Source organism: Anthonomus grandis, chromosome 22, assembly GCF_022605725.1.
Source record: "Anthonomus grandis grandis chromosome 22, icAntGran1.3, whole genome shotgun sequence".
In the NCBI taxonomy this organism is placed as follows: Eukaryota; Metazoa; Arthropoda; class Insecta; order Coleoptera; family Curculionidae; genus Anthonomus; species Anthonomus grandis.
Window position 1 is genome coordinate 42,653,616 of NC_065567.1, and position 15,290 is coordinate 42,668,905.

General features: G+C 34.7%; 1 protein-coding gene and 1 long non-coding RNA gene across 4 annotated transcripts in view; one reads left to right on the top strand and one right to left on the bottom strand.

Annotated features, from left to right (window-relative positions):
• The window catches only part of LOC126748317 (uncharacterized), a 78,969-nt gene that overhangs the window by 38,474 nt on the left and 25,205 nt on the right, over positions 1-15,290 (top strand). For 2 of the 3 annotated variants that reach the window (XM_050457460.1, XM_050457461.1), the window contains 5 exons: positions 40-321; positions 3,095-3,287; positions 8,715-8,821; positions 14,056-14,285; positions 14,894-15,204. In XM_050457460.1, the coding sequence (XP_050313417.1) occupies positions 139-321; positions 3,095-3,287; positions 8,715-8,821; positions 14,056-14,285; positions 14,894-15,204 (1,024 nt within the window). In that variant the 5' untranslated portion in view covers positions 40-138. The remainder of the gene's footprint in view (positions 1-39; positions 322-3,094; positions 3,288-8,714; positions 8,822-14,055; positions 14,286-14,893; positions 15,205-15,290) is intronic. The other variant, XM_050457462.1, reaches the window with a different exon arrangement.
• LOC126748329 (uncharacterized) lies at positions 10,557-13,814 on the bottom strand. The gene is made up of 3 exons (XR_007664698.1): positions 13,741-13,814; positions 12,549-12,690; positions 10,557-12,472 (listed from the first exon to the last, which is right to left on the bottom strand). It is a non-coding gene; the product is annotated as an uncharacterized LOC126748329 (long non-coding RNA).

The following is a 15,290-nucleotide window of genomic DNA, read 5'->3' on the forward strand; positions in this document are numbered from 1 at the left end:
AAGATTATGATAGTCCAATAAAACTAAAACAATTTTCAGCACGCACAAAAAAAATTGCACCTATGATGCTTTGGAAACCACTTGAAAGCTTATAACGATGTAAAAAAAAATATTTGCCAGATTCATACGTCAGAAAAAATGTTTGGGAATAAGCTAAAAGCCTGGATGGAAGCCGTAAGGCCTAAGAAGAAAAACTATCGAAGGGACAAACAAGGAACAAAAATGCCAATAGCGTCAGAAAACCAAAGGCCTAATAACAACAGCAACACCAATCATATAGTACCCCGGAAAAGTAATTGTTTATTAGATAATGAAAAAAAAGTAAGTTTAATCGTTAAACTATTACTGTTTATTTGTAGGCATGTATTTATACTCAGGTATTTACTTAGAACATTGAATACACTAGAATAAACATTGGCTGCTTTGGATTGACCGCAACATCTACACAGGGCGCAGAGGGGATATTTTGTTGATAAACATGCATGGTATTCAATGTTGCCAGTGATTGTGGTTATTCAATTGCGTACCAAAATTAAGCTTTTTTTCTTCATTTCTTGGATGGAAAATAATTAATAAAAATGTGTAATTGAGTATAATATGATAATCTAGCAAATTTACTCCTTATTAAAACCTGAAATGTCGCAAAAATGAAGGTCGATATCTAGCGACCAAATCGAGAACGCAGCATATGTCGTTTGCCAGCGACATTCTTATAGTCCGCGCCCATTGTTATTTAATCAATATGATGCCCGTATATCCTGGAATTCCAAAGGAGTTTTTATTAATTTTTTGTCTAGATATTAACAATGGATAACTAAATTGGTTTATAGCGGGTATAAACCTCGACAAACTAAGGTTTTTTTGTGAAAATTAATTATAAGGTGAACTTTTAAAGGATTTGAATTGAATTAGACATTTTTCTGTAATACATAATAAATGGTTGCAAACCTCTACAAATGAAAGTTTTTTGATTAAATCTTATTGAGTTAGATGTTATAAACGACTATAATTGCCAAAGGATATGAATAAAACTTTTCCTTATAGCCGTTAAGAGTTAGAGCCCTTTATATTTTTTAACATCTAACAATTCAAAAATTTTTTACCAAAAAAAAATTTGTCTGTAGAGTTTTACAACCATCTCAAATGCGTTTATATATTTATTATATATTATAAAAAAAAGATTAATTCAAATGTTTTGGGAATCTTTTTCATTTCCTTAACATTTGACTTTTTAAGTAATTTTTACACAAAAACTTTAGTTTGTAATGGTTTATAACTACTATAAACCGATTTAGTTATTGATTGTTAATATCTGGACAAAAAATTATTAAAATTTCTTGAAAATTTCATGAGATACGGGCATTATATCCGGGCATTATTTGGCCGCTTGTTTGCCCTTTTCAGTGGCCTTACGAGTAACGGTCGACTGCCCTTGAGGTGTCCCATGAGAGGCATGTGTCGCTGCGGCAGGCTCGATTATCAGGATGATTGGTAGTGCTCTTGTACTTTGTAGCCCTCCTAGCCTCCGGCTCTTGGACCTTTTTCAACTCCTCTTTTTTGCTAGGAGTAGACCCAGGAGCAGACTGGAAGAGCCTGCCTCTGACTGGGCTTGGGACCTAGCCCGGATGACTTTCTTTTTGGCTTCTCGCTGCTCCTGCCTTTTCCTCCCCCTATATTCCTTTTTTGTCGCTTTTTCCTTTCGACACGGGCTTTTTCTCTCATTTCCTTGGTTTCGAGGTCCGGCCTTTTTTGCACGCTGGGCACCTCTACTGGGTTCATCACTGACAACCGTCTCTGCTTCAGAGCTGGAACCTAACAGCTCTACCTTGTTTCCCGATGGTATTTCTCCATCAGTTTCCTCGTGGGTGAGAACAGGAATTCCCGCGTTCATTGGTTTTTATTTCCCTTCTTTTTTGAGGTGATTCGACCATAACTGTATGGGGATTTAAAGTGATGTTGCAGTGTAAGCGTAATTACGCGTGTTTTGGGTACATCGAGGCGCCACCTGGCACTAATACGTAATCCGTGATTTTTCGAAGGATGACGGGGCTGCCTCTTGGATAGCCCCTAGAACAGATAGAACATGATTTAGCCCCCAGGATAGTAAGGGTAAGGGTGTAACCAACCCTAAGGTAAGGGTGCGCTAGCCAACGGCATAGGGAAAGTGCCTTAAGACCCCAGTTGTTAGATTACTTCCGCTCAGGACGAACTTCTTAAGCCCCGATCTCAGTCAACGCAGAAAGCGCGAAAAGCTGGCAATCTGATGCATGCGTGTCATCCCCTCCTTGGAGCCTTGGGACTTTCTTTTGTACTGCGAGTGGCCGATCATCAACTAACAGTTTTGAGGGTTACTCTTTCTTGCAGTACCTCAAGCTGAGTTTACTTTTGAGGGTACTGCGTTTTATTAGATTATTTAAATTATTTTTCTTATTTGTTTGTTTATTTTATCCTCCTTATTTATTTTCCTTGTAACCTTCTGCAATTATGATAATGGATGCATATTTCATCATTTCTTCACAAAATACCATCCGCTTCGGTTCGTCCTCTTTTTTCGGTAATTTGCAACTTCCAACATTCAAATTTATTACGCTTTCAAATATTGCTAATTGTTCGGGGCTAAATACACGTTCTTCAAAATTTGGGCACTATTACAGTGAAAGATATCTTCAGCGAAACTACAAGAGGAAGCAAGCGGGATGCTAATTGCAAAGGGAAACCGTTACTGTAAAAGAGTACGTCTAAATTGGAGGAAAGAATTGAATACAGGTATTTCCTATGGTGGGCGCTTTGATTTCCATACCGATATATAAACAATATCGTTTTTCCTGCATTTCCCGCTACTAATTGGAGTTCGACTAAAATTTAAGGCTGAGAGGCGAAAGAGGATGGGCGGAAATAGACTATTGGGGCGTTCGATTGATCTTGAATGTCGCTCACTACCCAAAATATATTCTTGTACGACTATTGAACAGAATTCTTGAAGAAAAAACACACAAATTTAAAATGTACATTTTTTTATTGTTAAAAAAATTATGATTATATTATCTACCATTTCATAATTTTTTTGTTATATGATGCTTTTATATTATTTTAGGAAGTTAGCGCCGAATCTTCCAAAAAGAAATATAGTAGTCAACCTAATAAACCGTCCGAAAGCCAAATGCGATATTCCGCAACTACCTTATCTTCCCCAGAATCTGCATATTCTACTGGATATAGTACCGATGGTACCTCACCTGGAGGAGCACCGCCAGATTATCCTATTAAGAATGTAAAAGCAGGAACCGGTAAGTTATATCATAAATGAAAGTAGGTGCTTTGCATTCAAAGTAAAAATTCAATCTTTTATGATCCTTACATACATTAACGCTACTTCAACAATTAACAACTCTAGTAGGAGTTATGACGATATTTTTGTTGCCAACAGCCGAGATAAAACATTTAGTGAAAAAGGGATGTTCCATATTCAAACCATTAAATAAAATTCTTTTAATTTTCTTCTCCAGTTTGTTTTTTTAGTAAATAGAGTTCAGTCACTATTAAAAGCATAAAAGAGGCCTAGATTCCATAAAAAGGCCTAGCTACTGTCGCTACGGACGATACATTTTGTAAAATGTAAAGTCCCGCAGATCTATTTAAGAAATATTTCTGCTGTATAGTTCAAAGATCTTTATAATACCTATAACTAGTTGAAGGAAGTCGTTGTTTATTCATTAGCATAGTTTTGGCGTAAAAACACTAACTTTTTAAAATGGGTTTAAATCAACTTTCAGGACAGTGGACAGTGAAGAGGGCTATTGCCTGATGACTCGTCCTGCCTCACCGAGGCCAATAGCGTTGGAAAAGACTTTCTTTTTCCTCCCATAACCAAAGGTTCTCCGCAATACTTAGTGCTTCACTGAAATCCAATAGCGTCATACAAGTACTTTTCTTATATTCTTGATTTTCCCTTATATCATCTAAAATAAAGCCGACGCTGTGCTAAAGTTTTTCTAAATCCAGGATGGCAGCTTGTAATTATACTACACTACTCCACAAATGCCTCAATCTGCTGATGTGATTTTGAGGTGAAATGTGTTTTTCAAATATTTTTGACAGCAGCGGGAGTATGCTTCTTTTTCTTAGGACGACTACCTACGAAGGTTGGCGATCCAACCGACTCCAATGGTGCGTGATACCGTGCCTCTGAAAATCTCTATAGATGTTCGTTCGATCCATCGACGTAAATGCTTCAGCCATGAGTTTTGTCTTGGTCCACAGATCGTCTACCCTCTATCTTTCCCTCGAAGAGGAGTCAGAGGCGCTGGTATCCCAGTATATACAATCCTTATAGAAAAATTCGTTCTTTGATGGTTGCCAGCAGTCAGATTAATTTGATGTCATTAGTGTCATAACTATCGAATTAGTCTAACTTGTAAATTGAATAAGCCAGTATTAATACCTCCAGATAGTAAGAGCACCTTATTCTAACTAAACTTTAACTAACTAGCATCACTAAAAATTAAACCAGTAGTAACACTAATATAAAGTTATCTTTACCTATATCTTTACCTGTTCTCCTTACTACTTTCTCGTTGATTATTCAAAAAGTTCATCTCGAACGAGTCAATGCGGTTTTCTATTCATTGGTAGAATGTCCAGCTCTCGAAGCTATAACGGTAGCACTGGGAAGATAAAATAGTGTAATATACGTATGCGGAGCTGTACCTTTAGGTCTCTATTGGTGAAGAAGTTCTTCATACAGATGAAAGTCCTTCTGGCCTGTTCTATCCTTGATCTGATTTCTATTTTGGGGTCATTATTCTCGCTGATGAGAGTTCCAAGATATTTAACGAATGACACAGTGACTGTTAATTTGAAGGATCGACCGTGTAGGTGCCTTCAATAACCCACCCACCGTCTTAGCAACGTTTATAAGTATACCATACCATGTGCTTTGTTCAACGATGAGATCCATCATATTTTGGAGATGTGGCAAGCTGTCGGCGTATCGACGGTAAATCGTATATTATTAATAAGGGTGCCGTTGATTTGAACGCTCTCTTTCACATTCTCCAGTATCTTCCGGAACACTGCCTCCGAGTATATATTATAGAGGATAGGGGACAAGATACACCCCTGTCTAATACCCCTTCTGATTTCTATTTCTTCAGATGATATGCTCTCGATCCTAATCTCTGCAGTTTGGTGCCAATACAGCTGCGTGATGATGTTCAGATCTTACGTAACGACTCCAGCGTATTTTATGATCTCAATGAGCTTCTGGGGCGAGAAACAGTCGAAAGCTTTTTGGTAATCAATAAAACAATAGCATATATCAACATTCATGTGTCTGCATCGCTGTGTGGGAACGTTTATAAAGAAGAAGGCCTTGCGTGTGACCACACCATTCCTAAATCCAAATTGCGTCTCTCCAGCTTGTCTTCACGATTAATTTCAAGGTTTCCTCGTAAATATTGTCTAGTCCTATAGCCCTGTAATTTTTCTACAGTTTTTTTAGCGCGCCTCACTTCTTCTGTCATGATAACAGCATTCAGCATACTCCTTTGATCTTTTAAGCTTTTCCTTAACGCTCGTTAACATCTTGTCGTTAGAGTCTTTCAAAAAACTAACGTGGATCTGCTGGCGTTGTGTGTTTTTGAATTCCTTAATCTTTTTGTGGAGATTAAACGAATCTGTAGACTTATTACTACGAGATTGTGGTTGCTGTTGACGTCGGCGCCAGGGTATGTTGTTGCTGATTTCAGAAACTTTATTAAATGGCTCTTGATCAGTACGAAACTTATTTAATTTCTCACTATATGGTTACCGCGATCGGCTGCGGATTTCCACGTCTATAGACATCTAGGATGTTGTTTAAAAAAAGTGTTGGCGGCAGAGAGGTGGTGCTGTATATAAAATTGCAATAGACACCTCTCGTATTGCGTGTTGAGCAATGAGAGACTACTGGGTGTAGAACTCAATACTGGTTTATTCACAAAAATTAACAACTATTTATATCAATCTTAATTTGCCAATTACGACCTTGCTTGAACTTATAACAAACGTGAGCTTAAAATCCATCGTAAACACCTTGATCGACTAACATAAACAATTTTATATAATTATGCATGGATACTTAAAGCTACTAAAATATGTAAAATACTAAAAAATTGTCGTTTAGCCAGCACCCTTTCCGATTTTGGCCTTTAAGTCACCCAGAACAATTAGGAGTATGCTTGTAGGTCTTAATACTCGTAGATTTTTTGGTTCAATGATTTTACCTAATGGTTGAATCTGCTATATTCCAGAACGAAGGACCTTGAGAGCTTCAGGTATTAATTATATTATTATACACACAAAATGATAGGCACAGTTTATTATCCCTTACTGACAACATATTTGACAAGTTTTCATAACTAATAAGTCACTTTTATGGCGTATTTTTCATATTGTTTCTAAGTGGACCATATTTCTAAATATTTAACATAAATAAAATGTTATTTTACTGTCAATCTCTATATGACTGATACAATTTCTTTCCTGGATGCCGAAATAGCAACAGCAGTACTTCGCCGATTCCCCACTTGTGCTGACAGCTTGATCACAGCTTAACTACGGAGTTTCGTAGTTAAGCTGTGGCTTGATAATGAATAAGCCGCACATCTCACCCTTCCCTACGTTAAATTTGCGTTGAACTCTAGTTAGTAGAGGGAGGAGTAGGATAAATGTTATTGGTCCCTCTTCAACTTGTGACTTAAATTTGTTATTGTACAAGTTAATACGTTGATTTTCGCGCCCAAGACGTAAGTTGATCAGCGGTGTATAATTTTTCTACAATAAAAAAATTAAATTTCAATTTTAAAATTTTAGTACAATAATCATTGTCAAATCTCATATACAGTGCTTTTCTTTAATGTCTGCCCCTCTTTATTTTTTAAACGGATAAATTTAAAATATTGAAACTTGAGATAATGCAATTGATAAATGAATACTATGTTTTAAAGCAAAATTGACAGATGAAAATTTCAAGATGGCTGCTGGGCGCCATCTTAGAAAAAAAATTGAATGTAAAGGGTGGTCTTGTGGCACATCATTTTGAAGCTCTTGACGAGTACTTTATAACCCTAGATATAAATTCAATATCTTTACCTACTAAAAAATTGTGGTACAGTTAATAATTACCTGAATACAATAATATTTAATTTGATATATCGAATAAATACATTGAGTTCAATTGAGAAGATGCTGGAAGTGGTCGCCTTGAACTTCTTGACGAAAGAACGGTCGGTCCTAAATTTCACAAACATTCTTTGGAGTAGTGTGGTGGAGCTCCATCTTGCTGGAATATATCCATATCGAATTCATTAGCATTCGTTTTGACAATTTCGGTGATTAGAGGGTCAATAGTATTTTCCAGCATAGCCAAATACAGTTTCCCTGTTAAATTTTGTTCGATGAATAGAGGCCCTACAATATGGTTTCCCAATATCACTGTCTAAACGTTTGTTTTTTCTGGATATTGAGTATGAGTTTTTGGAAAGACGTGAGGATTAGTGTCACTCCAATAACGACAATTTTGTCTATGAACATTACAGTTGAGAAAAAATGTACATTCATCACTAAAACAAATATTGTGGAGATAGGTAGGATGCCGTGCAATTCCGTCGTATGTGTCCGTGCGTTTCCGTCATAGTTTCCCAGAATTCTGTTCTTTAATCAGGGTCATCTTCAGTTAACTAGTGTACCATTTTGGATTTTGTACGAATAATACTTATTCCTTTTCAAAAGTCTCCATACGGTAGGACGCGAATGAATATGAGGTTTTCATGTTCATTCGCGACGGAGGAAGTTGATTGTTGGGGATTAACTATCATCTCACCAATTATTTGAACTTGCTTTTCTTCCGAAATGGACGGAAGTCCTGAGGGCTTTTTGTTCTTTACACTACTAGTAGTTGTAAATTTAGATACGAGTTCCCATAAATATTTTATAAAAATAGGACGATTCGGGAAACGATCGTTGAAAATCCTTTCGGTTTCGTGAAAGTTATGCGTCGCACCGTAAATAAATATCGCTTCGATTTTGTCTTCCAATGAACGAGAATTGACCGATTTAAACTACCACTAAAATCGAAAACTAAATGAGAATATTTTAACTGCACAATGATATTTGTTTTCGTACTGTTTTTTTTTTGTCACTGTCAACAAAAAAAAACCAAAACAAACTTTTATCGAAATTATCACTGTCGCTATGGATACAGCAGAGAATAACAATTATTTGTAGAGATATGCATGTCAGTGTTTTGGTATTCAGTTAATTATTAAATGCGCCACCATTTTGTATAAGGTAAAGATATTGAATTTATATTTTAGGGGTATAAAGTACTCATCAGCAGCTTCAAAATGATGTGCCACAAAACCATCCTTTCCATTTAATTTTTTTTCCAAAATGGCGCCCAGCAGCCATCTTGAAATTTTCATCTGTGAATTTTGCTTTAAAACATAGTATTCATTCATCAATTATATTACCTCAAGTTTCAATATTTTGAATTGATCCGTTTAAAAAATAAAGAGGGGAGTAGGAGGGGGGGGGGACATTAAAGAAAAGCACTGTACATAAGAAGGTCTTATACAACCAACATTATCAAAAACTCATAAATTGGGTGAAAAGGTTATGTTCATTATTAAAACTGCAAAACTGACGAAAAATAAAAGTTAACATTTATTTTCTAGAAAAACCATTGGCTCCTAACCCTTTTGGGGTAGCATCCTCGAGAGCACCTCAAGATTTTAGCGATCGGATATCTTCACCAGCAGTCGTACCTAAGGAATGTTTAAAGGTATCTATTATATATTTAGTGAAATTTGAGCGTAACAAATATATTTAATATCAGTTTTAAGAACGATACAAGCTTTAAGACTGCTTAGTAGAAAAAAATCTGTTAAATTAATGATAACCGCTATAAGTAGTCATACCAGTTCCAACTGAAATCAGGAATAGAAGAGGGGTGGAAGTTTATACGAACTCAAGACGGACACCTCTTATTTATATAGTTTATCAGGAAGCAGCTGCAAAAATTCTAGAATTATTACAGTGAAATATCGTGAACATCATACTACATACATTAAGTTAAGATTTTTATTAAGAGGTTAACAGAATGTGCTGAAAATGTACTACTAACTAATTTATTGCTAAAATTACGACTTAAAAAATTTGTTGAGTTTTGATTAAACAGAGCTACTGATTTTAAGTACAAGCCGGTTTATATTAGGAAATATGCAGGGGATGACTGGAAACCTGGTCGGATTCAACCCATACCGAAAAATGAAAAACCGTCCGATTGTTTTAGTCCCTGCAATCGCCAAAATAATGTAGAAACTCGTCAACCAACAAATTTTGAAATACCTGGTGTCCACCAACATCATTAGCGTCACGGTATTTACATACTATACTACAGCACAGAGCACCATATAACTCGGCGGCTCTGCACTGCAGTATAATATGTAGTCGAGAAATGCGCTTATTTATCACTACATACTATACTAGGCTACAGAGCATTAGAAAGAAAAATGTTTTTGTGATTTGTTTGGTGCTCTAAAATTGGTAGTAACACATTTAATGATTATTTATGTTGTTATTATTATTGAATTTTGTTTTTTTTGCTGGCTATTTCGATATACAATAAAGGATGTTTAAATATTTAATGAATATGATGCGACTGGAAAATTTGAAAACAAATACCTAATGTTATGAGAGTGAATCTGCTTGCATGGATACAAGGGAATAAACATTTTTTTAAAATAGCGAAAAAATGCCCTTATGTTGGTAAAAATGTTCAACGTAGCCACACGTTGAACCACAAAATAGTAATAGCGCAAAAGTTGATTTATATTATTCTGCAATTCATATGAATTAAGAACTAAATTAAAGACTCCTTCAGCGGTTAAGCTTGACTACGTTAAGTATTCTTCTAAAGTTTGCTTTAAATTTTTTTGCAATTTTAGAATAGTTTGCAAGCTGTTTAGAATTAGGCGTACCAAGTAAGGATACGACTGTAAGGGATTATTTTATTAGATTAATTTTAATATAAAAATAAAACAGATTTATAGGTATTAAACAAATATTTGTTAAAAATAAACACAGGTACTTGACGTAAAATAAAAATAAAATATCTCAGTCTACCAAACTTTATGTTAATATCTTAACCTTATTATCTAATTAGTTGTATTAGTATCTAAATTAGTAATTTTATTATAGTTAGTTAGCCTAAAAGAAACTTTTTAATGAGATTTGGTGCTTTGGCGATTGCAGTCCACAACTTGGTTAAGTGACCTTGGAACCTTACGTCTTCGGATGATTTTTTCATTTTTTGCTGGCCTTCCTGCCTGAATTCGATCTTCTACTTGTGGACGTAGGCTGTACTTTAATTATTTTTTCTATATTCTTCATTCTACTAAATACATTTAGCAGCTCCGATGAGGTTTTTATTTTTTCTAATGTTTTGTTCAGTTTCACATATTTGTTGCTTCAGGAATCGAGTCTCTTTTAACCATCTGTACGAGATTTGAAAAATTTTGACTTAATTGTTCTACCGCAACTTCTTTTCTCTTAAATAGATCATCTGGATAAGATCCAGATATGAAGGCAAATTTTGAACCAAAAAACGTAAGTGTGTCATCTTTTTCTTCACTGTTATTTTCATTTGTGTGTGATGGATATTTCTAACATCACTTCTATAATAGATTAATAGTTAGAAATATCCATCCGTTAAGGCTCCAAGGTCACTAAATTAACTTGTGCCCTACAATCGTCAAACCGCAATATATCACTAAATATTTCAATTCTTCTTAAGATAGGTACTATTGAATTGAATCTTTTTGTTATGAATACTAGGTATCATCTCTTTTATTTTTTTTTATGAAATAGATCTAATAAAATATTGAATGATTTCTTACAGCTTTTTCTTACTAATTAACAGTGGTGTTCGTATAAACTCCTTAAGTTTAGTAATATTGTCTATAGATAGGTAATATGTCCAATCTATGTTAGACAATATTAGGTAGATGAGTAAAATAAAAAGAAAATAAATAATAACCTGTATATTCCTATACATTCTGTCTCATTAACACACAAGAATATGCATCTAATTCTACCATTTCTAATCCGCAAAGTCTTCAGGTTTTGCTTTCATATTTTAAGCAGAAGTAGGTAATTCCTTTCTTTTTATTCATTAGGCCCTAAATTTCTAAACCTATCTTCTAAATCTAAACTAAATAGGTAGCACCTTATTAAAATCTAACAATGATTTATATGTACCTATTCAAATACATACTTTATTCATATACATAAAAATAATAAACCTAACTTAAAAATAAAGCACTATCGAAATTCTAAAACCCAAAATACAACACACCTTCACAACATTATTTTTAAATTTTAAAGTACCATTAATGTATTCATTAAATATTTTAACACGCCTCATCTTCTAAATTAAAATCACCAACAAAAATGAAACAAAAACCAATAATAATAATACCGTAAATAATTACACATTCATTCACTGTTACTACCAATTTTACAGCCCCAAAAAATCACATAAAAACATTTTTCTTTCTAATGCTCTGTAGCGTAGTATAGTATGTAGTGATAAATAAGCGCATTTCTCAACTACATATTATACTGCGGTGCAGAGCCGCCGAGTTCTATGGTGCTCTGTGCTGTAGTATAGTATGTAAATACGCCGCCGGGTTTGTTTTTAAAAACACAGGTCTACTGGCAATCTAATATATAATAAAAATATATATAAATAATAAATAATAAAACAATAGTTGGCTTATGTCACCTATGTTTGGGCCGAAGCTATCGAGAAATATGGTCAATTCTGTGCAATACCTTTGGATGTTTGCTGTCTTCTTCAATTCGCTGGTTAGTTGTCGAGGTTGGAAGCAATATGTTTTGACATGATCAGGTAGCAGGAATAGGTAAAGCGGCTTCTCAAAAACTTGGGTCTCTGTTTAAAATGAAAACGCGCAACAGCTTTTAACGCTTTATAAGGCCCAGATTCGTCCATCTCTTGAGAATTGCTCTCTACACACAAACACACTTTGAAGTTGCTTGTTTCCATCCAGAAGAGTATCATACGTCTTATAACTAGCAGCTTAGACAGTTTGGCGCATATAAGGAAGGTGGCGGACCTGACTATTTTATTAGTTCTATCATGTCTTCCGAACTGGGTCATACTATTCCACCAAAAGCTATACACGCAAGATCTACTCAAGAGGCAGATGCGACTCTTGAGTATCGAGTGCATCTGCAGATGGCTAGAACTTTTTATAAAAAAGTGCTAGTCGATGGAATCAACTCCCGAAGCACGTCTTTCCCGTACATACAGAACTCTAAGAAAAATATCCACAGACACCTTCGTAGCACTGGCGCTACTCGTAATACTCAAGTGCCATAGGGCCCGTTTTCCCTTTTGTGCCAGTGTATTCTGTAAAAAAAATATTTAAAAACTGTCCACCTCTTGGCTTAGTTTTAAACAACAACATCTGCTTGCTGTTACTTACCTAGATTCCAATATTTCTCATGTGTTTCTTTGATCTCTCTTTCAGGCAGTCATATTCCGAGGATACTGGTATAGCCAATACATGATTATACAAACCCGCACCTGTATTTCTTTACCTGTTACACCAATGTGCCTTAAGCCTCCTGAAAAGAGTTACTCTCTTTTAGTTAGCTAAGCTTGTTATTCTGAGATAAATTTTAGGAATTTAAGGGCTTTTATTGATCATTTTATCCACTATAGGTAGCCTCTCCTCAAATTTTCCGCCTTATTCAGGTTTATGTCACTTTTCATTTTTCAAAGAGAGTTAGTGATTAAGAATGAATACATATTGTATGAAACCCAGTAGTTGGGCAAATTTTACATCTTTGCCTAGGAGATTTAAAGAGAGATTATTTCTTTGGTCACAGTTGTTTGGGATCAATTGCATTTTCTGCTCAGTGTTTGCACTTAGGCATACCCAAGTGCACTATAAGTATATATTATAGTGTTATACCAAATTCAGTGCTTTTTGAGTTTTCTGCAAAGATGTCGTCAGCGCACCTCTGGGTGGTTTAAATGTTTGTACTGTTTAGTTTTACTACGATTTGCCACCAAATCCAACAGAAGAGGGTCAACAACACCTTCTCCACAGACATCTATGAAATTGAGGCATTAATGTCCCATCAGTTATTGGATTCATGGATCACTATATTGATATTTCACCTGCGATTTCGATTTTTTAAAGTGACATTCTGTCTAAGAAATCATTCAGATTTTCATAAATTGACAAAAAAAACGTCAAGCTAGCTTACTTATATTTAACTCTGTAAAAATCCACCGTTTTAGCAATGCAAGCCATTATTAATAAGCGTGTTATGAAAAATATAACAGTTCTTTGATATATTATTATTTAGCAATTTTACTTAAGAAAACACCATCAATAGATTTAAATTAAAAAAAATGTATGATCTCTTTAGGGGCGAAACCTGTGTAGCTTATTTTCAATTTAAATTTATGTTCGAGATTTTTGACCAAACTTATAGTTTTTTTTATAGGTGAGGTTCTTAAAAAAAAATGGACGACTACTTTCGATTTTATCAGAGACTTATTTCTTCATATTCTGACTATTTACTTTACTTTTTTTGTCTTATCTTAGTTTACATAATTTGTGAGAGACTTATATCAGATCATAGTAGAGTTAAATACATTCTTACCTCTCTGTATTTTAGTACTATCTGTGCAACAAGTATTTTCAAATTATTCCATGGGTCTTTGAAAGAGACGAAGTTTGATGACATTAAATCAGTTTTTTTGTTTATCTAGAAAATCAATTAAGGTAAACAGTCAACACGACTAAGGTTTGTAATTGTTGAAAGTTTTGTAATCTGTCGTTGTCAATAAAAAGAGTGTGCTTCTGACATAAAAGTATGTTCCTGGCATAAGTATGTTCGGGTCAGGAGTGAATTCCTGAGTTCAGTTTTAATATTTTATGTAGCCAGCACTTAAAGTAAAGTTTAAGTATATTTCAGGGGAAATGCTATACAGAAGACACAAAAGTAGAAAATCCATTATCAACAACTCAACCAATATTTCTTAGCAATCCCACCGAACAGTCAGGTCTATTATCACCGCGGCAAAGAAATAGGATAAGAACTAATCCATGGCTACCGGGTGGCGCTAACAGTACTATATCTAGCCCCTTGCCTATTAGGCAGGAGACTAAAGTGACGCCTGTGGCTTACCGAAATATTAAAAGTCCGTAAGTGAAAATAAATACTATAAAGTATGTCCAAGTATATATATGGACCATAATTTTTCTATCATATCCCCGGTACAATGTTTTCTTTTTGTTTATATGTTTTTTATTGTTGTTTATAGTCCTATGCTTGGAACCTTTGGTGTGACACGTAAATTACAAAAAACAGTTTTACCACCAACCAAAACTATATATTTTACTCTCGACAGGTGTTTCGCTAAGGATGTTGGCATCTTTGGAAGAAGATTGTACCTCAAAACAATCAATCAATGAGTTATAATCTTTTCCTTAAGATGCTAACGTTGAAAGCGAAACACGTGTCGAGAGTACAATAAAAACTGTTGGTTGGTGGTAAAATTGTTTTGTAATATACCAGTTCTTTCAGTTCAAAAACCATACCAAACGGAAGGACCAAAAAAATATACATGATACAAATTATACTATTTCTAACTAAGATCTAATAGTAATAATCAATACGTTATATTGACGATTTAAATAAAGCTACAATTCAATTGCACGCTGCTCTTGCTCTTTTCTTGACTCAAAATTATGTTTTGTACTTCTTTATCACTGAAATAAAATGATAATTAAAACTTTAACTTCTATTTTAGCATTAATGATACTTGTAGATATATTAGATCCACAAATCATCGTAAGTCGATCTCCTCCTCTTCATGCTCCTCACTCAGCGCAGGTTTAAATCAATCATTTGAACATCGATTTTCTAAATCCCTTAGTGATGATGAGGACTACACATTAAATGAAATGATGGGAAAATATGATGAAAGCTATATCTATGAGAAAGAAACAGACATATTGAGCGATAGCAATCCCACCGACTGTGAGAGTGATATTGACACGGGACAAGATGGTGGTGATGAAGAAGATGATGGAGATGAAGAATTTGATTTTATCGATAACGGTAGGTAAATAGTTATTTTAGTTCTGGGGTACCAGATTACCGATGCATTAAGATACAATAAAAAATCACAGACAAAGCTTTAAGCT